This window comes from Coregonus clupeaformis, chromosome 6 (genome assembly GCF_020615455.1).
Source record: "Coregonus clupeaformis isolate EN_2021a chromosome 6, ASM2061545v1, whole genome shotgun sequence".
In the NCBI taxonomy this organism is placed as follows: domain Eukaryota; kingdom Metazoa; phylum Chordata; class Actinopteri; order Salmoniformes; family Salmonidae; genus Coregonus; species Coregonus clupeaformis.
The window spans coordinates 12,130,586-12,157,133 of NC_059197.1; the positions used below are offsets into that span (position 1 = coordinate 12,130,586).

The window sequence follows — 26,548 nt, forward strand, 5'->3', positions numbered from 1 at the left end:
CCGTTGAGGTGCCAGGACAGAGAAGAGCTTGGACTGGGCTGAGCGGGAGCTGAGAGTCCAAAGGTGGCAGAACAGTGCTCAGGTTAGGGTGTAGGGCAGGGTTCTTCAATTCCGGTCCTGGAGGGCCGAAACACTTCTGTTTTTTATTTCTACCTGGTAGTTAATTGCACTCACCTGGTGTCCCAGGTCTGAATTAGCCCCTGATTAGAAGGAGATGATGAAAAACAGAGGTGTTTCGGCCCTCCAGGACCGGAATTGAAGAACCCTGGTGTAGGGTTTGACCTCAGGTTAGGGTGTAGGGTTTGACCATAGCCTGATTTAGTCCTATTCTTTTACTTAGATTCTTGGTTGAGATGGAGACGTGAATCCATCTCCTTCAAATGTTGATATTAGGTTGCATTGACAACCAAACACAATTCAATATCACTTTTGAAATACAAGAAATAGCCCATTAACTTGTCGACAAGTTAACTTAACAAATTATTTGTTGGATTCACGTTTCCAACTCAACCAAAAATAAAAGTTAAAGAATGGGATTAAGCTGTAATGAATACTCAGGGAGAAAAAGGTGTAGATTCACGCGCAGAGCGCGGCAGGTGTTTATTTAGCCTTCGCAGAAGGCAGGAATCATGGTCACAGGCAGGCAATGGTCAAACACAGGTAGGCAAACAGGCAGGATAATCAAAAACTGGGACTGAAGGCTATAACTGGTTCTCACAAACGAGCTAGGAAAAGGCTTAGTAGAGTCAAAACGAACAATACCTCACAAGGCACAAACAGAAAGAACTGAACTAAATAAGGAGCTGATGAGACCAGGTGAGTAACTAACACAGGTGAAATCAATTAACAAAAATGAAAGACAGGGCTACGTTCAAGAACACAAAGAAACAGGGCTACGTTCAAGAACACAAAGAAACAGGGCTACGTTCAAGAACACAAAGAAACAGGGCTACGTTCAAGAACACAAAGAAACAGGGCTACGTTCAAGAACACAAAGAAACAGGGCTACGTTCAAGAACACAAAGAAACAGGGCTACGTTCAAGAACACAAAGAAACAGGGCTACGTTCAAGAACACAAAGAAACAGGGCTACGTTCAAGAACACAAAGAAACAGGGCTACGTTCAAGAACACAAAGAAACAGGGCTACGTTCAAGAACACAAGGATGACTAAGAAAAATAAATACAGAACCTTACAAGGGAGGCTCCTGACGACCCAACGGCACCGGATAGTGGAGCGGGCAGGCGGGGGGAGCAGAGGCGGCCGCCTACCTCAGGGGCGAGGTCCGGCAGGCTGGTTCGACAAGGTCGTGGACTGACCTGACGTTCTGCGTCGAGGCTGATGTCCAGTGGGTCTGTTCGGGGGTCGACCCCGAGGTCGGGGAGCGGGACGATCCAGATGGTTTCGGTGGAATGCTTGAATCATCTCTGGGTCGAGGATGTCCTGGTTGGGAACCCAGGACCGGTCTTCTGGCCCATAACCTTCCCAGTCCACTAGATAGTGGATGCGACCTCTCAGGCGTTTGGAATCAAGGATGGCCTGAATGGTGTAGGCAGATTCCCCTCCGACGTCCAACTGAGGGGGCGCACTGCAGGTTGAGACTGGAGGATGAAGAGGACTGTAGGTGACCAGTTTTAACAGAGATACATGGAAGGACGAGGAGATTTTATACTGACGGGGTAACTGGAGGCGGTACGTGACAGGGTTGATGCGATGGGTTATCTTGAAGGGACCAATGAAGCGAGGACAGAACTTTTTGCAGGGGAGGCAGAGCCCGATGTCTCTGGTTGAGAGCCACACACGCTGTCCGGGATGAAAGAGTGGCGTAGGTCGGCGGCTTCTGTTGGCAAAGTGTTTCTGGGTATTAGAGGCTTCCTGCAGATGCCGGTGAGCGGTCTCCCATACCCGCTCACTATGCCGAAACCAGTCGTCGACAGCTGGGACAGTTCCAGGCTCCGCCTCCCAGGGAAACATGGGGGGTTGGTAACCAAGTACACACTGAAACTGAGTAAGGCGGAGGGATGAATGCATGAGTGAGTTCTGAGCGTATTCGGCCCAGGCCATATACCGACTGCGTTCCATCTGCCCATTGGTCTGGGGATGGTACCTGGAGGAGAGGCTGAGGGCGACCCCCAGTCGGTCACAGAAGTCTTGCCACACCCGGGAGACAAACTGGCGTCCGCAGTCAGAGACGATGTCCTCCGGAATCCCATACAGACGGAACACCTGCTGGAACATACACTCAGCCAATTCCATGGCGTTAGGTATATGAGGAAGAGGAACCAGACGACACATTTTTGAAAAACGGTCTACTATGACAAGGATAGTGGTGTTACCAGAGGATTCAGGAAGGTCTGTGATGAAGTCAACAGCTATGTGGGACCAGGGTCTGTGAGGGATTGGCAAAGGTTGAAGCTTACCGGAAGGGAGTTGACAAGGGCTTTTGTTTTGGGCGCCAGTGAGGACCACCAGAACTTACGGGCTAGAAGTTCGGTGGTACGTGTAATGCCCGGATGTCCTGACCCCAAGGACGTGTGACACCATTGCTTCAGTTGGGGTCTAACAGCTGCTGGTACGTAACTCTTCCCAGCTGGTGTCTCAGGAGGAGCCGGGTCTGAGGTTAGGGCTTTTTGTATGGCAGAGTGAACCTCCCACTGTACCGGTCCCATAATGCAAGAGGAAGGAAGAATGGGCGTACTGTTACTGGTCGGAAGTTCAAACTGGCAGGAGAGAGCATCAGCTTTTACGTTTTTCTTTCCAGGGATGTAAGTAACATGAAAATGGAAGCGTGTGAGGAAGCGAGCTCAGCGGGCTTGTCTGGAGTTTAACCTCTTGGCCCCTCTGATATATTCCAGATTATGATGATCTGTCAGGACGAGAAAGGGATGTTGTGCGCCCTCTAACCAGTGGCGCCACTCCTCGAGGGCCAGCTTAATGGCGAGGAGTTCCTCTCAGCGTCGGATATCTTCCTGGAGAAGAAGGCACAGGGATGTGATTTTGGAGGTGTTCCCACCCGCTGAGAGAGTATGGCTCCTACTCCTACTTCGGAGGCATCCACCTCCAGGGTGAAAGGAAGGGTCGGATCAGGCTGGCGAAGGACAGGAGCTGAGGTGAAGAGGTGTTTTCAAGTTGTTGAAAGCAGTCAGGGCGGAATCAGACCATTATCAGACGGGTCTTTTGGCTGGTAAGGGCAGTGGAGGAGCGGCAGCAGAACTGAAGGTTCCGAATGAACCGGCGATAGAAGTTGGAGAACCCAATGAAACGTTGGAGTTCCTTAACGGTGGTGGGTTTGGGCCAGCTACTGACGGCGGTGACTTTGTTCTCATCCATGCTGACCCCTCCAGGTGTCAGTACGAAACCGAGGACGTTGACAGAGGTTACACGGATGGTGCTCTTTTCAGTCTTCACATAAAAGGATTATGGTCAAGGAGCCGTTGAAGAACCCTTTGTACATGCTGTATGTGTTCCTTCAGGAAGTGGGAGTAAATCAGGATGTCATCAACGTAGACGATGAGAAAGCGGTTGATCATATCCTGGAAAACCTTGTTCAGAAAGGATTGGAAGACGGCGGGGGCGTTAATAAGGCCGTAGGGCCCTCGTGCGGTGATAAAGGCCGTCTTCCATTCGTCGCCCTGACGTATACGGACAAGGTTATATGCACTTCGCAGGTCGAGTTTTGCATAGATGTTGGCGCGGCCCACTTGTTCAAGGGTCGCTGGGATCAGAGGAAGAGGGAAATGGTTCTTGATCGTGATGTCATTCAGGGAATGGTAATCAATACATGGACGGAGACCACCATCCTTTTTACCAACGAAGAAGAAGCTGGATTTAGCCGGGGAAGAAGAAGGACGAATGAAACGGTTTTTGAGTGCTTCATCAATGTAGTTCCCCATTGCCTCATTTTACGGGATAGATGGGGGGTAAAAACGGCCCTTAGGTGGAGACACTCCAGGGAGTAAGTCAATAGCACAGTCCCCTGGGTGATGTGGTGGCAGAGTGGAGGCCTTGATTTTGCTGAAGACATTGCTGTACTGGGCGTATTCAGATGGTATGGTAGGTGGCACTGCAGAGGCAGAGTCCGCAATGGTGGTGGCTCAGCAGGGTAGGCTGAGACAACTGGTGAAGCAGGTAGAAGACCAGGACAGTAGTTCACCTTGTCGCCACAAGATGGCAGGGTCGTAACGACAAAGCCAGGGGTGTCCGAGGCTGTGTGGCTGTTTGGGGGATGAGAGTTCCATGAGTTGAATGGTTTCGGTGTGGAAGACTCCAATCTGGAGGGTGACGCTCTGTGTCAGGTGCGTAATGAAGCCCGTGCCCAATGGCTGCCCGTCCAGGGCGTTAATCTTTAAGGGAGGGGTGACAGGTGTTAGATCAATGTCAAGCTCTTGTACTAGCTGGTGATCGATAAAATTACCTGCTGCTCCCGAATCTATCAAGCCCTCTACGTACTTAGTAACCCCCTTCGCGGTTATCAATACTGGGATGGAGAATTGCTTCTGGGAGATATTTAGAAATAAGGACACGCCTACCTGCATGGCAACGGAGGGACCCTTCTCATCTCTCTGTGGGGGGCGAACAAGGTAATGACTGAGTAAATTATCTTTCCCTCCACAGAGCCCTTCTTGGATCCGCCTTTGACGTTCGATACACGGGAGAGGACCATGGCCCAACTGCATGGGTGACACAAGGATGACTAAGAAAAAGAAATACCTTACATAAGTTGCTCAGATGAAACTCTCCAAGCAGTAGATACGTCTCCTTTAAATGTTGATATTTGGTTGTGTTGTCAACTAAACACATTTGAATATTACTTTTAATACAGTAAATAGCCTTAAGTTAAGGCTATCTTATAAACTAATGTAACATTCAGCCTCAAAATGAGTAACAGATCCATGGTCTGTAACTATAAATCTCTTCTTATGTACACTACCGGTCACAAGTTTTAGAACATCTACTCATTCAAGGGTTTTTCTTGATTTTTACTATGTTCTACATTGTAGAATAATAGTGAAGATATCAAAACTATGAAATAACACATATGGAATCATGTAGTAACCAAAACAGTGTTAAACAAATTCTTCAACTAGCCACCCTTTGCCTTGATGACAGCTTTGCACGCTCTTGGCATTCTCTCAACCAGCTTCACCTGGAATGCTTTTCCAACAGTCTTGAAGGAGTTCCCACATATGCTGAGCACTTGTTGGCTGCTTTTCCTTCACTCTGCCGTCCGACTCATCCCAAACCATCTCAATTTGGGGATTGTGGAGGCCAGGTCATCTGATGCAGCACTCCACCACTCTCCTTCTTGGTAAAATAGCCCTTACACAGCTTGAAGGTGTGTTGGGTCACTGTCCTGTTGAAAAACAAATGATAGTCCCACTAAGCCCAAACCAGATGGGATGGCGTATCGCTGCAGAATGCTGTGGTAGCCATGCTGGTTAAATGTGCCTTGAATTTTAAATAAATTCAAGACCGTGTTACCAGCAAAGCACCCCCACACCTTAACACCTCCTCCTCCATGCTTTACGGTGGGAAATACACATGCAGAGATCATCTGTTCACCACACCGCGTCTCACAAAGACACGGCGGTTGTAACCAAAAATCTCAAATTTGGACTCCAGACCAAAGGACAAATGTCCACCGGTCTAATGTCCATTGCTCGTGTTTCTTGGCCCAAGCAAGTCTCTTCTTATTATTGGTGTCCTTTAGTACTGGTTTCTTTGAAGCAATTCGACCATGAAGGCCTGATTCACACGGTGTCCTCTGAACAGTTGATGTTGAGATGTGTCTCTTACTTGAACTCTGTGAAGCATTTATTTGGCCTGCAATTTCTGAGGCTGGTAACTCTAATGAACTTATCCTCTGCAGCAGAGGTAACTCTGGGTCTTCCTTTCCTGTGGCGGTCCTCATGAGAGCCAGTTTCATCATAGCGCTTGATGGTTTTTGCGACTGCACTTGAAGAAACTTTCAAAGCTCTTGAAATCTTCCGTATTGACTGACCTTCATGTCTTAAAGTAATAATGGACTGTTGTTTCTCTTTGCTTATTTGAGCTGTTCTTGCCATAATATGGACTTGGTATTTTACCAAATAGGGCTATCTTCTGTATACCACCCCTACCTTGTCACAACACAACTGATTGGCTCAAACGCATTAAGAAGGAACAAAATTCCACAAATTAACTTTTAAGAAGGCAAACCTGTTAATTGAAATGCATTCCAGGTGACTACCTCCATGAAGCTGGTTGAGAGAATGCCAAGAGTGTACAAAGCTGTCATCAAGGCAAAGGGTGGCTATTTGAAGAATCTCAAATATAAAATATATTTTGATTTGTTTAACACTTCCTTGGTTACTACATGATTCCATATGTGTTATTTCACGGTTTTGATATCTTCACTATTATTCTACAATGTAGAAAATAATAAAAAATTAAGAAAAACCCTTGAATGAGTAGGTGTTCTAAAACCTTTGACTGGTAGTGTAATCATATAAAGCGTATGTAGTTCAAAGTATGTTCAAGACGGCATGCAAAGGTCGCAGGTCTGTGGAGATCTTCACAGTCTGTGCAGAATCTCCAACCGCATTGATCACTTCTACCATGTACTTTCAATGTAATCTCAACTGCAATCCATGTCATGTGGTTCTGCTGTTAGATGAATCACCATGATAATGCGTTCATACAGTATATTGTATAAATAAACGAAATCTCAAATTGTATTCCCATTTGAACTTTGTTGTGCTTTTAAATGGTTGAAAGCGCAGTGATAGACATTTGGGTGACAACTAAACCAAATATCAGACATTGTTTTTCGATTGGAATTTGGTTGTGCTTTTAGATGGTTGAAAGCATAGTGATAACACATTGGAAATTCAACTAACTTTTGGCTGTCTTTTTGAGTGGGTGAATATAGGTTGTAATCTCATTGATCAACGTCTCAACCAAAATATTGCCGAATTATCCACGTTGAAATGACGTGGTGTGCCCAGTGGGAAGTTGTTCTTGTTTTGTGTCAGTAAAGTGTATCTGTTTGCAGAGCAGGACAAAAACATTCATGTAATCCGGCGACTCCTCTGAGAATTTAAACAGGAAAAAATAGTAGTTTATGTTTGCTTATTTAGCGCAATAGCTCGTCACTGCAATAACTACAGTATAAAGGACAACGTAACTCAATCCTTTCCCACAAACTCAGATCATTACAAGAATATTAAGTCAAATATCTTTATGTTGCCATGGTGTCATTATAGATCCCAACACACTTCCTCTGTAGAACTGCGGAACTTTCACACAACGGAACTTCGCCTTTCTCTGCTGTTCTAGTTAAAATGGAAATCCTGGCTCACGTTCATGACATGAAGACTCGTCTCTGTGGTGCTTGTTTATGACACAGTAATGACTCTAGATCCCAAACCCCTCGTCGGGGGATGGGGGACAGGGGAAGGGGGAGTTAAGGGTGCGCCTGGATGATGTGTAAGAGCTGAAATAACCCTGGGTAAGAACAGAGAGGGAGAGCGGGTCACATCAGTTCAGTGCCCTAACCAAAACCACCCCACACCGTACCCTGTACACCCCACATCGCTCTGTACATACATCACCCCCATATACCCTACTGTACTGATACTCAGTGCAATTACTCTTATCACAAGGAGCTAATTGGGTTCATTTTGGTCTCACTGAAGTGGCTAGATAAACAGTACTGAGTATGTGTGCAGATTAATTACGGAGGAATGTGTTTGGTTGAGCCCTTGATCGGTGCTTCTGTTTGTGGATGTGTGCATGCTCGCTTATACCAATGGTAAACCAACACTTTGGACCCCCCTCCACACACACACACACATCACACACACACACACACACACACACACACACACACACACACACACACACACACACCAAGTAACCCTATCCCACCCAAACCCTGTCTGTCCTATTTCAGTACAGAAACCTCAATGGCTGCCGCTGGAACCCTGTGTACTGTGGTTAAACCATGATATAGGGAAGCCAGAACCGTTTAGCTCGTTTTGTTGTTGTAAAGAGTAGTTATTTATGAGTGCTAGTTGTCCCTGGCAATGGCATTCTACATCATTAGGTTTGTGTGGCCAGATGTGTCTGTGGAATGGGAAACATTCCGGAACATTTCTGTTCTTGACTTTCTAGACCAGAACATTCTATTTACAGGCTATACTCTGGACCAATTTTCCCTCAGTGCATGTCATGTGGTTTACTCAGAGGTGACTAGATTATTATACAAGTGGTGCCTTGATTACCCAATTATGGGAACCAGTAGATTAGCTGATATGATCTTGACTTGGGGTTTCTCTCAACAAAAAAAAAAAATGGGATGCCAATGAAACCTATCGGATTCATTCATACCCCTCAGAATATTTCCTGAATGTTCCAGAATGTTCCTGTAGAAAATCTGTCCTAGCCCCTCATACCCTTCATGTGCAAAAGGCTAATATGTGCCATTGTGCCACCCTGGCATGGGGACAGACCAGGAGTTGCTAGGGAACGGGTGATGAAAGAGAGATGGAGGGTCTGTGTTCCCAGCGTCTGGCCATACAGAGGGGCACTGCTAGTGGGCAGACAGAAAACAATCCTGTGTGTGTTAGAGAGAAAGATTATGTTTAGTCTGAGTGTGATTTAATGAAGAAAATATTCAAGAATAGCTAATAAATTCTTGGATATTGTTCTTTTGTATGTATTTTGGCTTCCCAGTAGTGGTGCCATTAAACCACTGCCAGGAGAGGGCCTGTGTGTGTGTGTGTGTGTGTGTGTATATGTGTGTGTGCGTGCGTGTGTGTGTGTGTGTGTGTGTGTGTGTGTGTGTGGCGCGCGTGCGTGCGTGCGTGCGCGCGCGTGCGTGCGCGTGTCATCTCACCTTTAACCCTCTCCTCTCTTCTCTCTCGTTGCAGAGTGTATGAACTGCACTGGCTTCACTGACATGAACATCAGACTGAACTACATTGAGTCCAAGGTAACAATGTATCAGAGGAGAAAAGGAGATCAGAGGACATGGAAGAAAGATGGATGGTTGACGATGATGATCATGAAGAAAATTATCAATATGATGGACGGAAGATTACATCAGTATATTTAATCTGACCCTGGCTCTTTGTTATTCCAGATTAAACTGCTAGACGGGGCAGGTTCAACGTCACCGTCCTTCAACAAGTCATCAGAGGGCTCCAGTGATAACGAGGTGTACACCCCCAACCCCACCCCCATGGGCCCTCCATCTCACCTACAGCCAGGTAACACCCCCAACCCCACTCCCATGGGCCCTCCATCTCACCTACAGCCAGGTAACACCCCCAACCCCACTCCCACCCCCATGGGCCCTCCATCTCACCTACAGCCAGGTAACACCCCCAACCCCACTCCCACCCCCATGGGCCCTCCATCTCACCTACAGCCAGGTAACACCCCCAACCCCACCCCCCATAGGCCCTCCATCTCACCTACAGCCAGGTAACACCCCCAACCCCACCCCCATAGGCCCTCCATCTCACCTACAGCCAGGTAACACCCCCAACCCCACCCCCATAGGCCCTCCATCTCACCTACAGCCAGGTAACACCACCAACCCCACCCCCATAGGCCCTCCATCTCACCTACAGCCAGGTAACACCCCCAACCCCACCCCCATAGGCCCTCCATCTCACCTACAGCCAGGTAACACCCCCAACCCCACCCCCATAGGCCCTCCATGCTACCTACAGCCAGGTAACACCCCCAACCCCACCCCCATAGGCCCTCCATCTCACCTACAGCCAGGTAACACCCCCAACCCCACCCCCCATAGGCCCTCCATCCTACCTACAGCCAGGTAACACCCCCAACCCCACCCCCATAGGCCCTCCATCCTACCTACAGCCAGCCAGAGCTTTATCACCCATACCCCCCCCTCCCACACACACACACACAACCATATATCACCTGGGGAGGTTACCTCTCAACATAGTAAACACATGGTTCTGGTTCTGTTTCTGGTCAATAGGAGGAAGAGGACCACCAGGGCCAATCGGACCACCAGGAATTCCTGGCCCAGCTGGCGAGGCAGGGGTTCCAGGACAGACCGGACCGACAGGTGATTCATCCTGATATTCCCCACGTGACGTGCCTCTGATGGGAATGCATGACATTCGTTCTGTTTTTTCAACATTGCTCAGCATTGTCTTGTTTCAGAAGATTCCGCCTGCGAGCATTACATAGGAGTGACGTAGACAATGCATGTTCAGGTCATTATCTTCAATATCTGAATGGCTATTGTTGTGAGATGATATGTCCCCTTTGATTCCCAGGGCCAATGGGAGAGAGAGGAATACCAGGAGAGATCGGTCTTCCAGGCCTCCCCGGACCTCCAGGCCCTCAAGGGCCACGCTCCTCCTCTACCCAGCCGAGGGGTGACATGTTTGGGTTCGACGAGCAGGGTGAGTGGACCCCCAACCACCATCATTGCCATCTTAGCTTCAGTAGATGGTATTGTTTCTAAGAGCTCTATGCAATCTTCCTGTCAACCATGATTGGAATCAGCTGGCCAAGGGCCAATTAATGCAAAACAAGGTGAAGACAGGGCACAGGTGGAAATGCATGCTCTGTAACTGGATATTTTCATATCCATGAAGGAGAAGCAATTAGTTATAACCATCGAGAGGCCTCAGAGTATCTGTCCTCCTCAGCAGAGCTTTAGCCTGTACCAAAGGCATTCCATTAGTAGATAAAAGGCCTCAGGTTGCTATTTACCGGGGTCAAAATGTCTCAAGTGCAGATTTACTACAACAGGAAATACTGGGTTGAATGAAGTTGACTGTTTCTTTGTGTTCACATTCACACTGCAGCTGCTATCAGCGACCATGGTTCTCTATCACCACTGGCCACCCCAATTCATATGCATGTCGATCTCTATTTCACAAAAATACCTATTCTATTCTTTAAACTGAAATATTATCTGATTAATTCATACCAGGACCAGTATCCAAATGCGTACAGTAACTGTTTTCCATGGATGCGCTTGTGATGGTGACTGGAATGGGTCAGACAAGGCAAACACAGGTTAATGTGCCATAATTCAACACCAGGGGGCAGTACAGACAGACAGGGGTTCCCAGTAGTTGGCCAAGCTGCAAAATCAAAAGGTTAGGGTTAGGGTAAAGCATAAGGTTAGCTGTGTGGTTAAGGTTAGGGTTAAGATTAGGGTTAAGTTTAGCGTGGGTCTGGGTCTGGGTCTAGATCTGGGTCTGTGGAGAGGAGAGGAGAGGAGAGGAGAGGAGAGGAGAGGAGAGGAGAGGAGAGGAGAGGAGAGGAGAGGAGAGGAGAGGAGAGGAGAGGAGAGGAGAGGAGAGGAGAGGAGAGGAGAAGAGAGGAGAGGAGAGGCTGTGTGTCTGGGTCTAGTTCTGGGGCTGTGGAGAGCAGCGAAGAGAAGAGGAGAGGAGAGGAGAGGAGAGGAGAGGAGAGGAGAGGAGAGGAGAGGAGAGGAGAGGAGAGGAGAGGAGAGGAGAGGAGAGGAGAGGAGAGGCTGTGTGTCTGGGTCTAGTTCTGGGTCTGTGGAGAGCAGCGAAGAGGAGAGGAGAGGAGAGGAGAGGAGAGGAGAGGAGAGGAGAGGAGAGGAGAGGAGAGAGGAGAGGAGAGGAGAGGAGAGGAGAGGAGAGGAGAGGAGAGGAGAGGAGAGGCTGTGTGTCTGGGTCTAGTTCTGGGTCTGTGGAGAGCAGCGAAGAGAGGAGAGGAGAGGAGAGGAGAGGAGAGGAGAGGAGAGGAGAGGAGAGGAGAGGGAGAGGAGAGGAGAGGAGGGGAGGGGAGAGAGGAGAGGAGAGGAGAGGAGAGGAGAGGAGAGGAGAGGAGAGGAGAGGGAGAGGAGAGGAGAGGAGAGGAGAGGAGAGGAGAGGAGAGGAGAGGAGAGGGGAGGAGGCTGTTGGCTGTGTTAGCTGCTGGAGCCAGCTGGCTGTAAATCACAGCTCATTTGTAAACTGTCAGCACAGCAGTCTGCTTTTGGAAACTCAGAGGCGGCCAGGAGCCAAATCCCAGGACCCGTATAGAGAGGGGATGGAGGCGAGGCTGTGCCACTCATAGGCCCTCCTCATGGGGCTAGAGGGAAACTGCAGCTTCATAGCAAAGGGGGTGAAAACATATGCACGCACCACTTTTCCGTAATTTCTTTTTTAGAATTTTTTGAAACAAGTTATTTTTTTTATTCCACTTCATCAATTTGGACTATTTTGTGTATGTCCATTACCTGAAATCTAAATAAAATCTATTTAAATTACAGGTTGTAATGCAACAAAATAGGAAAAACGCCAAGGGGGATGAATTATTTTGCAAGGCACTGTATATACAGTAGGTACCGGTACAGAGTCAATGTGCAAGGGCACCGGTTAGTCGAGGTAATTGAGGTAATATGTACATGTAGGTAGAGTTATTAAAGTGACTATGCATAGATAATAAACAGAGAGTAGCAGCAGCGTAAAAGGGGGGGACGACAATGCAAATAGTGTGGGTAGCCATTTGATTAGATGTTCAGGAGTCTAATGGCTTGGGGGTAAAAGCTGTTTAGAAGCCTCTTGGACCTAGACTTGGCGCTCCGGTACCGCTTGCCATGCGGTAGCAGAGAGAACAGTCTATGACTAGGGTGGCTGGAGTCTTTGACAATTTTTAGGGCCTTCCTCTGACACCGCCTGGTATAGAGGTCCTGGATGGCAGGAAGCTTGGACCCAGTGATGTACTGGGCCGTACGCACTACCCTCTGTAGTGCCTTGCGGTCAGAGGCCGAGCAGTTGCAATACCAGGTAGTGATGCAACCAGTCAGGATGCTCTCGATGGTGCAGCTGTAGAACCTTTTGAGGATTTGAGGACCCATGCCAAATCTTTTCAGTCTCCTTAGGGGGAATAGGTTTTGTCGTGCACTCTTCACGACTTTCTTGGTGTGTTTGGACCATGTTTGTTTGTTGGTGATGTGGACACCAAGGAACTTGAAGCTCTCAACCTGCTCCACTACAGCCCCGTCGATGAGAATGGGGGCGTCCTCGGTCCTCTTCTTTTTCCTGTAGTCCACAATCATCTCCTTTGTCTTGATCACGTTGAGGGAGAGGTTGTTGTCCTGGTACCACACGGCCAGGTCTCTGACCTCCTCCCTATAGGCTGTCTCGTCGTTGTAGGTGATCAGGCCTACCACTGTTGTGTCATCGGCAAACTTAATGATGGTGTTGGAGTCGTGCCTGGCCATGCAGTCATGAGTGAACAGGGAGTACAGGAGAGGACTGAGCACGCAACCCTGAGGGGCCCCCGTGTTGAGGATCAGCGTGGCAGATGTGTTGTTACCTACCCTTACCACCTGGGGGCGGCCCATTAGGAAGTCCAGGAGCCAGTTGCAGAGGGAGGTGTTTAGTCCCAGGGTCCTTAGCTTAGTGATGAGCTTTGTGGGCACTATGGTGTTGAACGCTGAGCTGTAGTCAATGAATAGCATTCTCACATAGGTGTTCCTTTTGTCCAGGTGTGAAAGGGCAATGTGGAGCGCAATAGAGATTAAATAATCTGTGGATCTCTTGGGGCGGTATGCAAATTGGAGTGGGTCTAGGGTTTCTGGGATAATGGTGTTGATGAGCCATGACCAGCCTTTCAAAGCCCTTCATGGCTACCGACGTGAGTGCTACGGGGCGGTAGTCATTTAGGCAGGTTACCTTAGTGTTCTTGGGCACAGGGACTATAGTGGTCTGCTTGAAACATGTTGGTATTACAGACTCAGTCAGGGAGAGGTTGAAAATGTCAGTGAAGACACTTGCCAGTTGGTCAGCGCATGCTCGGAGTACACGTCCTGGTAAACCGTCTGGCCCTGAGGCCTTGTGAATGTTGACCTGTTTAAAGGTCTTACTCACATCGGCTACGGAGAGCGTGATCACATAGCCATCCGGAACAGCTGATGCTCTCATGCATGTTTCAGTATTACTTGCCTCGAAGCGAGCATAGAAATAATTTATCTCGTCTGGTAGGCTCTTAGTGGTCCCTTCTTAGAGGCTCATTAGATTTAAAAAACTGTCACACAGTAAATCCATGTTTACAATATGTGTTTCACTATGTCTCAGTGTTTAATGAGCTCAGAGACAGAGTAACCCTGCCCTGAACTCAGATCTCTGGCAGAGTAAAGCCCAGCTGTAGTCATCCCATAAGGAGTTTTTTTACAGTATTCAACCTGTATGCTCACACACACACACGCACGCACGCACGCACGCACGCACACGCACACGCACACACACACACACACACACACACACACACACACACACACACACACACACACACACACACACACACACACACACACACACACACACACACACACACACACACACACGCACACACACACTACAAGGGGCAAGTGTTGGGTCAGAGGTCCTACAAACCTTAATGAAACGGCATTAAGGATTTTACAGCACTGGTGCAACAGTGGCGGCTCCTCCTCCTCAAAGCAGGAAGGGGAGGAGCATCCTCCTCAGAAGAGGAAGGGGAGGAGCATCCTCCTCAGTGAATTTCATAAAAATAAAAATAGTTAAACATTTAAAAAGTTTTCCTTTTTAGATACAACTATACTAAATATATTCACATGTAACCAAATAATTTATTAAAACACACCGTTTTGCAATGAAGGTCTACAGTAGCCTCAACAGCACTCTGTAGGGTAGCACCATGGTGTAGCCGGAGGACAGCTAGCTTCCGTCCTCCTCTGGGTACACTGATTTCAAATTTGAGTATCATGTAGTAGCCTAAACCTATCGCTGTTACATTGAACTGGGTGAATGGAATATGAATGACAGTCATCCAATATGCTGTAATAGAAATAAGGCTAAGCTCATTCAAAATATATCATCCTCCCTCATCTGAAATGGCACCGACCGCCACTGTGGTACAACAACACAGTAATTACTGTATTTCTTGTTTGTGTTTAATAATCAGAGACTCCTCTTACTCCAACTCTTCCTGAGTTCGTAGCTGGTCCTCCCGGCCCATCTGGCCCCCTCGGACCCCCAGGTACAACTTCAGTTCTGGGTGTATAAGTGTCTGTGTCCCTGCATGTGTGTGTCCCTGCAGGTGTGTGTCCCTGCAGATGTGTGTCCCTGCATGTGTGTATCCCTGCAGGTGTGTGTCCCTGCAAGTGTGTGTCCCTGCAAGTGTGTGTCCCTGCATGTGTGTGTCCCTGCAGGTGTGTGTCCCTGCAGATGTGTGTCCCTGCATGTGTGTGTCCCTGCAAGTGTGTGTCCATGCATGTGTGTCCCCCTGCAGGTGTGTGTTTTTATCAGTTTTTTTTCTCTCCAAGAACCAGGACTAAACTGGTAGTATGAACATGAATATTTTCTGGAACTGTTTCTGTGACATCACAGGTCCCCCTGGACCAATCGGAACAGCAGGAGTTCCAGGTCTCCCAGGGCGAGACGTGAGTACCAAATAATCTAGTATAATGTCAGGGTGACATTACATAGCAGAGATGTTACTATGGTCAAGGTCAACATTACATAGCAGAGATGTTACTATGGTCAAGGTCAGGGTGACATTACATAACAGATATGTTACTATGGTCAAGGTCAGGGTGACATTACATAGCAGACGTGTTACTATGGTCAAGGTCAGGGTGACATTACATAGCAGACCTGTTACTATGGTCAAGGTCAGGGCAGGGTGAGCCTGGCTGTGTGAGGGAGGTGTCTGACACCTCTCCCTGTTCGTGTGTATCAGGCAGAGGGAGGCCTCCAAGGCAAGGCTGGGGATCCTGGGCCTAAAGGAGACAGAGGAGAGAGGGTGAGGAAAAATGTTACCCCTAATGTTCTCATACGAAAACATTGGACTGCTTTATAATTCATTTGCCATGAAAGGTTCAGTGGGTTTATTCCAACACTGTCTTTGTTCCATTGTGCGCAATACATCTGTTTGATTAGGAGGTAGACAGGCTCTCTTCAAAGATATTGTGTTCAAATACTAAGGCAGCCTCCCAGAATGCACCCTAATCCCCTACATAGTACACTATTTTTGACCAGGGTCCATTTGGGACGCATCCATGCTCAGCATATGTCAGACCTCACTGATCTCAACAGTAAAGTCCCCATTCAGCCATAATTAATCAGTGTATGGCCCTGGTCAGACCTCACTGATCTCAACAGTAAAGTCCCCATTCAGCCATAATTAATCAGTGTATGGCCCTGGTCAGACCTCACTGATCTCAACAGTAAAGTCCCCATTCAGCCATAATTAATCAGTGTATGGCCCTGGTCAGACCTCACTGATCACAACAGTAAATTCCCCATTCAGCCATAATTAATCAGTGTATGGCCCTGGTCAGACCTCACTGATCACAACAGTAAATTCCCCATTCAGCCATAATTAATCAGTGTATGGCCCTGGTCAGACCTCACTGATCTCAACAGTAAAGTCCCCATTCAGCCATAATTAATCAGTGTATGGCCCTGGTCAGACCTCACTGATCTCAACAATAAAGTCCCCATTCAGCCATAATTAATCAGTGTATGGCCCTGGTCAGACCTCACTGATCACAACAGTAAAGTCCCCATTCAGCCATAATTAATCAGTGTATGGCCCTGGTCAGACCTCACTGATCACAACAGTAAAGTCCCCATTCAGCCATAATTAATCAGTGTATGGCCCTGGTCAGACCTCACTGATCTCAACAATAAAGTCCCCATTCAGCCATAATTAATCAGTGTATGGCCCTGGTCAGACCTCACTGATCTCAACAGTAAAGTCCCCATTCAGCCATAATTAATCAGTGTATGGCCCTGGTCAGACCTCACTGATCTCAACAGTAAAGTCCCCATTCAGCCATAATTAATCAGTGTATGGCCCTGGTCAGACCTCACTGATCTCAACAGTAAATTCCCCATTCAGCCATAATTAATCAGTGTATGGCCCTGGTCAGACCTCACTGATCTCAACAGTAAAGTCCCCATTCAGCCATAATTAATCAGTGTATGGCCCTGGTCAGACCTCACTGATCTCAACAGTAAAGTCCCCATTCAGCCATAATTAATCAGTGTATGGCCCTGGTCAGACCTCACTGATCACAACAGTAAAGTCCCCATTCAGCCATAATTAATCAGTGTATGGCCCTGGTCAGACCTCACTGATCTCAACAGAAAAGTCCCCATTCAGCCATAATTAATCAGTGTATGGCCCTGGTCAGACCTCACTGATCTCAACAGTAAAGTCCCCATTCAGCCATAATTAATCAGTGTATGGCCCTGGTCAGACCTCACTGATCTCAACAGGGGGAGGGGGTTCTAAGCTAACATATGGATTTTGTAAAGATGTTCATACCAAGGATCATTTAGCTATTTGATTTAGAATTTTAAGACCCCTTAAGGTATCAACAAAAAAAATATATAAAAACATTATTGGATGAAACGTTGAATTTGGCATTTTACTGCTAATAGCCAATAGAAACACAATGAATAACAGATTCACTACATTGAGCAACAGATAGTCCAAAACAAAATCAAAAGGAAGTTTGTTCTGAAGTGTCTGTCCTATATCTGAACGATATAAGAAAGATCAGGAAACGTTTTTTTTCATGTATTTATCCCCTTAGTTTAGGCACTAAACTATCTCCATATACTGTATACTTCCATTCATTTTTGAAACTGGTACCGGTACCTTAAGACTAGTCTTGTGAGGCTTGTGGGCGTCCTGGCAAAACGGAGAACCCCATGGTGCTCGTGAGAGTCTCATCTTTCAATAGAGTGGTCATAGTAGTTTGTAGGCAAAACCGTTCGGACGATGCAGATCTTTTTTTTGTGAGAAGACTGATTTTCGGGATGTCTCATGGTCTGACAAACAACACTCTAGCTCTGCCACCTTTCACCGCAGACACAGAAGGGTGATATCGGCGGATGTGGTGGATTGAGACGCAGACCATGCAAAACCCCCCTAGATATCTCTAACTTAAACAGACGGATTTTGATGGGGATTTTTGTATTATGTTAATTAGATTACAGTGGGGGGGGGCGCGTAAATTGTAGGCCAAGGGTTAATCAGCCTATGGCCTTGGTCAGACCTCAATGATCACAACAATAAAGACCAATTCAGCCATAATGTTAAACCTGATCCCCTTTCATTAAAGAACAGAGGGTCAACACATACGTGACCAGGTAGACCCCTTGGTGAGAACATCAAACAGACCACTCATTGCAGCCACGCTCAGCGGTGCTGATTCCTCCCCGTGACATTGCCACCAGTGTCTGCTTGCACTGCAAGGAGATGATGAGCGATTAGACAGTGATGTTATAAATCTGAAGTTGTTTGGGGGAAAGTAGTTCCTCTGATCCGTGTTCCTCTCTCTCTCTCTCTCTCTCACCAGGGCCCTCCAGGATTACCAGGGGAGCGCGGCCAGCCTGTGAGTACGGCAAGGCTGTTCACGCGTGAACACACACACAGGCACGCACGCAAGCAAGCGCCAGGGTTTCCATGTTAGCCGGCAGTTGCCAGCTTTTGGCCGATAAAAAAAAAAGAATGGAAAGTTGATTGATAAAACTGTTGCCGGCCAAAATGACGGGGATTTGAGAAATCCCATTGCAAAATAACGCTTTTTAGTCAATGATGGGAATACCAGTCTATGGAAATACATTTGCCCATCATGCTTAGCGGCCTATAGGTTAATTTGCATAATATCGTGGAATTAAATTGGCCTGTGTGTATTTTCGTTAGTCATCATGCATCTTATTTATCCAGCAGAACTATTACACATGCACAGCATCCAGAGCCTATTCTGGGCTGGGTTTCTCCTGCTGCTCATCAGCTGGTTGCTGCTGTAGTAGAACCTGCCTTTATAAGCCCATTCATTGTGCAACAATTCTAAATGCAATCGGGTGTTAAAAACAGTTTTGGTGCACAATTTAAAAATAGCTACTATTTTTATTTCTCAACTGGTAATTGAAGCGCGCCTCCCATTCAAATCAAATCAAATCAAATGTTATTTGTCACATGCGCCGAATACAACAGGTGTAGACCTTACAGTGAAATGCTTACTTACAAGCCCTTAACCAACAATGCAGTTTTAAGAAAGAATAACAAACAAAAATCACACAAAAAAATACAATATAAAATAATACGAAATAAAAGTAACAAATAATTAAACCATTCAAGTGCAGGCAACAGGCTATCAGCGAGTCACCCACCACTTTACAAAGCGAGCTGGAGGCAGTATGCATTTTGAAAACAGGCTTAATTGTTTAAAACCTGAATGTTTTACTACATATTATGAGGCATGTCTTACCTTGCTTCAACGTAGACTATAGGCAAAATCCCACCATGGAAACGTAGAGGCAATTATTTTATAAAGACTCGGTGCAGATACAAACAACGAATAGTTTCGCCGCCCTGGAGCCTGATCTTCCTGCTACCTTCGTCGCTGAGGGTACCTGTGTCTGTGGCCGCTGTGCCTACTCCTACTCCTTCCCCTACGATTTGTAAGTCGACGTCAGCAACCTTCCGTCTCTGCACCATCCTGTGAAGTGTGGGAGTGGGCGGATTTCCTCGTCCTTCTCGCCAGCTGTGATTTTGGACAGCTCCATGGTAAGAAATGTGATTGTTCCTGGTGCAAAACGATGTCCTATCCCGGAGCTCGAGTAAATTACATTAATAAGCTGCTCCCGAATGTACTACGCCAGGACATGGACATTGATTCTATCATAGTCCATGTGGGTTTTAATTACATTATGAAGGGCAGCTCTGAACTGTTGAAACTGGATTTCAAAGAGCTGATTGACTCTCTGCTAGACACAATTAAAAGACCCATCATATCTGACCCTGTGCCGTCTCCGAATCGTGGCATTGAACGCTTTAGCAGGATTCTTTCTCTTCACAACTGGCTACGTGATTATTGCAGCTCAATGGGTGTAACATTTGTTGACAATTTTGATACCTTCTGGAAACAAAACACGTGTTATAAGGAGGATGGGATCCACCCAAATCATTTGGGTTCCTGGATCCTTTCACAGCTTTATAAGGCTGCGTTGAGACAATGACTTATCAATGACCCAAGTCCAGCTCAGTTAATCCCTACCATTGTGTCGCTGAGTCATCATATTGCTTTAGTAAATGTACATTATCCCAGCAGCATTGAAGACACAATGTAAGTAACCTAATGTATGTCCCTCTAACTGCCCTGAATGCCTCTGCTGATCCTACAGCTATTGTATGAACCAGATTTATACTGTTAGCACTGAGGCGGTGTGTCCTAGTAAGAAGTCCACTGTGTGCAGCTCACCCTGCACTAACGTAAATAACATGAGAATATCAACTTCTGCTAAGCTTCCCACTAAAGCAATGAAAACAAGCAAGCATCCCAGAAAAGTGCTGGAAATAACCCACGTTAACATATGTAGCCTAAATTAATAACATGCTAGTAACAGATGACATTCATATTCTGATCTCTGAAACTCACTTAGACAATACCTTTGATGATACAGTGGAAGCAATACAAGGTTATAACATTTACAGACATTACAGAAATGCCAGTGGTGGAGGTGTTGCTGTTTATATTCAGAACCACGTTCCTGTAAAGATTAGATAGGATCTCATGTTAAATACTGTTGAAGTAATATGGCTACAGGTTCATCTGCCTCACCTAAAGCCCATTCTTGTGGGAAGCTGCTATAGACCACCAAGTGCTAATAGTCAGTATCTGGATAACATGTGTGAAATGCTTGATAATGTTGGTGATATCAACAGAGAGGTATATTTTCTGGGTGATTTAAATATTGACTGGCTTTCGTCAAGCTGCCCACTCAAGAAAAAGCTTCAAACTGTAACCAGTGCCTGCAACCTGGTTCATGTTATCAGCCAACCTACCAGGGTAGTTACAAACAGCACAGGAATGAAATCATCAACATGTATTGATCACATCTTTACAAATGCTGCAGAAATGTGCTTGAAAGCAGTATCCAGATCTATTGGATGTAGTGATCACAATAAAATAGCCATATCTAGGAAAACCAAAGTTCCAAAGGCTGGGCCTAATATAGTGTATAAGAGGTCATACAATAAGTTCTGTAGTGATTCCTATGTTGATGATGTAAAGAATATTTGTTGATCCGTGATGTGTAATGAAGAGCAAACAGACGTTGTACTTGACACATTTATTAAATTGCTTATCCCAGTTACTAATAAGCATGCACCCATTAAGAAAATGACTGTAAAAACGGTTAAATCCCCGTGAATTGATGAGGAATTGAAAAAACTGTATGGTTGAGAGGGATGGAGGCAAAAGGAATGGCGAATACGACTGGCTGCACAACCGATTGGCAAACATACTGCAAATTGAGAAATCATGTGACTAAACTGAATAAAAAGAAGAAGAAACTGCACTATGAAACAAAGATAAATGACATAAAGAATGATAGTAAAAAGCTTTGGAGCACCTTCAATGAAATGTTGGGGAAAAAGGCAAACTCAGCTCCATCATTAATTGAATCCGATGGCTCATTCATCACAAAACAGACTGATATTGCCAACTACTTTAATTATTTTTTCATTGGCAAGATTAGCAAATTTAGGCATGACAGCAACAAACGCTGACACTACACGTTCAAGTATATCTGACCAAGTTATAAAAGACAAGAATTGTAATTTTTGAATTCCATAAAGTGAGTGTGGAAGAGGTGAAAAAAGTATTGTTGTCATTCAACAATGACAAGCCACCGGGGTCTGACAACTTGGATGGAAAATTACTGAGGATAATAGCGGACAATATTGCCACTCCTATTTGCCATTTCTTCAATTTAAGCCTACTAGAAAGTGTGTGCCCTCAGGCCTGGAGGGAAGCAAAAGTCATTCTGCTACCTAAGAATAGAAAAGCCCCTTTACTGGCTCAAATAGCCGACCAATCAGCCTGTTACCAACCCTTAGTAAAGTTTTGGAAAAAATTGTGTTTGACCAGATACTATGCTATTTTACAGTAATCAAAATTGACAACAGACTTTCAGCACGCTTATAGGGAAGGATATTCAACAAGCACAGCACTTACACAAATGACTGATGATTGGCTGAGAGAAATTGATGATAAAAAGATTGTGGGGCTGTTTTGTTAGACTTCAGTGCGGCTTTTGACATTATCGATCATAGTCTGCTGCTGGAAAAATGTATGTGTTATGGATTCATACCCCCTGCTATAGTGTGGATAAAGAGTTACCTGTCTAACAGAACACAGAGGGTGTTCTTTAATGGAAGCCTCTCCAACATAATCCAGGTAGACTCGGGAATTCCCCAGGGCAGCTGTCTAGGCCCCTTACTTTGATCCATCTTTACTAACGACATGCCACTGGCTTTGAGTAAAGCCAGTGTGTCTATGTATGCGGATGACTCAACACTATACAAGTCAGCAACTAAAGTGACTGAAATGACTGCAACACTTAACAAAGAGCTGCAGTTAGTTTCAGAATGGGTGGCAAGGAATAACTTAGTCCTAAATATTTCTCAAACTAAAAGCATTGCATTTAGGACAAATCATTCACTAAAGCCTAAACAACTAAATAATAAATAATGTGGAAACAGAGCAAGTTGAGGTGACTAAACTGCTTGGAGTAACCCTGGATTGTAAACTGTCAAGGTCAAAACATATTGATACAACAGTAGCTAAGATGGAAAGAAGTCTGTCCATAATAAAGCACTGCTCTACCTTCTTAACAGCACTATCAACAAGGCAGGTCCTACAGGCTCTAGTTTTGTCGCACCTGGACTACTGTTCAGTCGTGTGGTCAGGTGCCACAAAGAGGGACTTAGGAAAATTGCAATTGGCTCAGAACAGGGCAGCACGGTTGGCCCTTGGATGTACACAGAGAGCAAACTTTAATAATATGCATGTCAATCTCTCCTGGCTCAAAGTGGAGGAGAGATAGACTTCATCACTACTTGTATTTGTGAGAGATATTGATATGTTGAAAGCACCAAGCTGTCTGTTTAAACAACTAGCACACAGCTCAGACACCCATGCATACCCCACAAGACATGCCACCAGAGGTCTCTTCACAGTCCCCAAGTCCAGAACAGACTATGGGAGGCGCACAGTACTACATAGAGCCATGCCTACATGGAACTGTATTCCACATCAGATTTAAAAAAAACAGATAAAAATACAATTTATGGAACAGCGGGGACTGTAAAGCAACACAAACATAGGCACAGACACATGCATACACACACACACGATAACATATGCACTATACACACATGTACACATGGATTTTGTGTTGTAGATATGTGGTAGTGGAGTAGGGGCCTGAGGGCACACACTTAGTGTGTTGTGAAATCTGTTATGAATGTATTGTAATGTTTTTTAAAGTGTATTACTGCCTTAATTTTGCCTGACCCCAGGAAGAATAGCTGCTGCCTTGGCAACAGCTAATGGGGATCCATAATAATTACAAATACAAATACATTCTGTCAAACATGTTATTGTTAAATCTCATGGATCCTATGGAGGGAGGCATAGGGCAACAGTCTGGTTTCAGTCACTGATAAGGACAGACGTGGATTAGGGAGGAGAGGAATTCGGCCCGAGGTCAGGTCAGATTAAGTGAGAAGAAACAGTACTATCTCACACACATATACTTCCATGCCCACAAAGGTTCTAGCATGAGGCAGGGCAATGACTACACCAGTGAGAGGAACCAATTAAGTTCCTGACTAGCAACAGAGATGTATTGGCTGTCTAGGTACAAGGAGTTGACTCCTCCTAGTAGGAGGGTATACATATTTGTGCTTGTGTAAACATGTGTTTGTCTTTGCAACTGTTTGACCCAGTGGGTGAATAAACTTGATTTGAGCTTGTACTAGTTGTCGGTGAGTTTACTCTGTTTGTCAAAACCTAACAAAATAAACCAAAAGTGTAACAGGTTGTGAACTCCGAGAATGAGAACAGTAAATGACTTTAATTAATACATGTATTAACAGAAATTAAAGTAAGAAAAATGACAGGGATTAAAAGTACATGTATTACTGGTGACATATGTAATGGGGAATTTATTAAAAATAAAAAATAAAATAAAAAGGCAAAAGAATTCAGACAATGAAACAATGAAGGTGCAAGACTTGGTGGGAGACAGCTGAGCCATTCTGGACAGAGACTGGCCTATATCTTCGCCACACACCCCTCCCCTTCTTCATGTCTCAAAATTTTAAATGATACTAAAGACACATTATCTTCACACATATTTTAGATGCTTTTCTCTGACAGCAACAACTCAATAATCAGCTAGGCCTATCGCCACGCGCGCTGCCCAAATGGCAGGCTTCCCAAATGGCAGGCTTCCCAAATGGCAGGCTTCCCAAATGGCAGGCTTCCCAAATGGCAGGCTTCCCAAATGGCAGGCTTCCCAAATTGCCAGCTTGCGTCCTTACGAGCTTGTGATTTGAAACAATCCATAGTTATTTTTTTAAAGAAGCTAATGATCCTTGATTCCTCTGTGTCTAAGTCATGCTTGAATTATTTTATTTATTTCTGTATAGACAGGAGTAATTATATAATTTTGGCAAATTGATTTCCATTTTCTTCTCTATCGGACCGACCGCTATGACATTTCTCTCCTGGTCTATTGGTTTTCATATCAACTTTCTTTCATTGTCCAGAAGCCAAAGGCACAATCCTAGTTATATTAGCAACACATCCTAGTTGTTGCATCTTTAGATTGCCCTTCTTTCTAAGTTTCTAACAGAGATTTTCTTCTTTGTCCCACATGGAACCGCTATCATATGCGCTGTTGAGAATGGTGTTTTCCCGCGAATTGCATTTTGGCAAATGTTTGAAAATTATATTTTATTGGCTGCATCATTACATGAGTTGCATGTTCTGTTAAGATGCATTACTATCATCTAAATGTGATTTCTGTCATTCTGAGCACAGTGGATGGAGGCATTAATAGGTGATGCATCCAATGCAAATGTGACCGGTACATTTCTCAAATGGCCGGTAAATTAAAATCTTCCCAGTCACGTTATCTGTCACCACATTTTCCTAACAGAAACCCTGGCACGCGCACACACACATAAACACACACACATAAACACACACATAAACACACACACATGGATTTGACCTCCTAGTCTTGCACATAGTATTTCACACCACACTCAGATGTTATGCGTATTGTAGGTAGTATAGTGCGTGTCTGTTGCCTCTGTAATGATAATGTATGTGTCAATGTGTTTACAGGGGCAGTCTGGGCAGAAGGGGGAGCCAGGAGAGGGTTTGCCTGAGGTATGCACTGTATTGGACATCAGTAGATGTTTATATGCAGCTCCACTGAGTATTTATGGCTCTTTTTGCCCATGGAGTTGAGTGTGTGTCTGTCTCTGTCTGTCTCTGTCTGTCTCTCAGGGGGGAACTGAGGGAGTGTGTCGGTCTCTGTCTGTCTCTCAGGGGGGAGCTGAGGGAGTGTGTCGGTCTCTGTCTGTCTCTCAGGGGGGAGCTGAGGGAGTGTGTCGGTCTCTGTCTGTCTCTCAGGGGGGAGCTGAGGGAGTGTGTCGGTCTCTGTCTGTCTCTCAGGGGGGAACTGAGGGAGTGTGTCTGTGTGTGTCTGTCTCTCAGGGGGGAACTGAGGGAGTGTGTCTGTGTGTGTCTCTGTCTGTCTCTCAGGGGGGCGCTGAGGGAGTGCAGCAGCTGAGGGAAGCTCTCAAGATCCTGGCAGAGAGAGTTCTGATTCTGGAACACATGATTGGCATCCACGGTAAAGGCGGAAGGAGTTCTAATTCTGGAACACATGATTGTAATCCACTGTAAATTGGGAGGGAGTTCTAATTCTGGAACACATGATTGTAATCCACTGTAAATTGGGAGGGGTTTCTGATTCTGGAAGACATGATTTGCATAATAGTATTGATTGGGTCCAGAGGATAGAGTGAGACTCTAATGTTTGTTGTCATGGTTTCTACCATTGTCCTTTTCTGTATGCAGAGAGTCCAGTGGAGTCAGGCTCTGGACTGGAGAGCCAACCAGACTCCTTCTCCTTCCCCACCATCAGGACCAGACAGGCCGAGTCCAGCATCAAGACCAGACGACTTCAGCCTCTCCAACTCTCCTCCCGTTCCCAAGGAAACAATCTCCCTATAGTGGTGGTCAGACAGAGACGAGGTCATTTTTAAGACACCAATTAGTGTTTTTTTTGGGGGGGGTTGATCAGCTTTAATAGTGCAGATAGATTGTACCTTCCATCAATGTAATTGTCTGCATCATTTCCAATCCCCCATATATTGTTTTGTAATATATATATACAGTATATATATACAGTGCATTCGGAAATTATTCAGACCCCTTGAATTTTTCCACATCTTGTTACGTTATAGCCTTATTCTAAAATGTATTAAATTGTTTTTTTCCCTCATCAATCTACACACGATACCCCATAATGACAAAGCAAAAACTGGTTTTTATAAATTTTTGCAAATTTATTACGAATAAAAAACGTAAATATCACATTTACATAAGTATTCAGACCCTTTACTCAGTACTTTGTTGAAGCACCTTTGGCAGAGATTACAGCCTTGAGTCTTCTTGGGTATGAGC

General features: G+C 45.6%; 1 protein-coding gene across 2 annotated transcripts in view; it reads left to right on the top strand.

Moving 5' to 3' along the window:
• The window catches only part of LOC121567669 (collagen alpha-1(XXVI) chain-like), a 35,181-nt gene extending 8,922 nt beyond the window's left edge, over nucleotides 1-26,259 (top strand). The window contains exons 4-14 of one of the 2 annotated variants that reach the window (XM_041877870.2): nucleotides 8,913-8,974; nucleotides 9,125-9,251; nucleotides 9,998-10,087; nucleotides 10,302-10,430; nucleotides 14,941-15,015; nucleotides 15,366-15,418; nucleotides 15,718-15,780; nucleotides 18,350-18,385; nucleotides 25,199-25,243; nucleotides 25,622-25,712; nucleotides 25,940-26,259. In XM_041877870.2, coding sequence (XP_041733804.1) covers nucleotides 8,913-8,974; nucleotides 9,125-9,251; nucleotides 9,998-10,087; nucleotides 10,302-10,430; nucleotides 14,941-15,015; nucleotides 15,366-15,418; nucleotides 15,718-15,780; nucleotides 18,350-18,385; nucleotides 25,199-25,243; nucleotides 25,622-25,712; nucleotides 25,940-26,127 — 959 coding nt within the window. In that variant the 3' untranslated portion in view covers nucleotides 26,128-26,259. The remainder of the gene's footprint in view (nucleotides 1-8,912; nucleotides 8,975-9,124; nucleotides 9,252-9,997; nucleotides 10,088-10,301; nucleotides 10,431-14,940; nucleotides 15,016-15,365; nucleotides 15,419-15,717; nucleotides 15,781-18,349; nucleotides 18,386-25,198; nucleotides 25,244-25,621; nucleotides 25,713-25,939) is intronic. The other variant, XM_041877871.2, reaches the window with a different exon arrangement.
• Nucleotides 26,260-26,548: the final 289 nt, after the last annotated feature.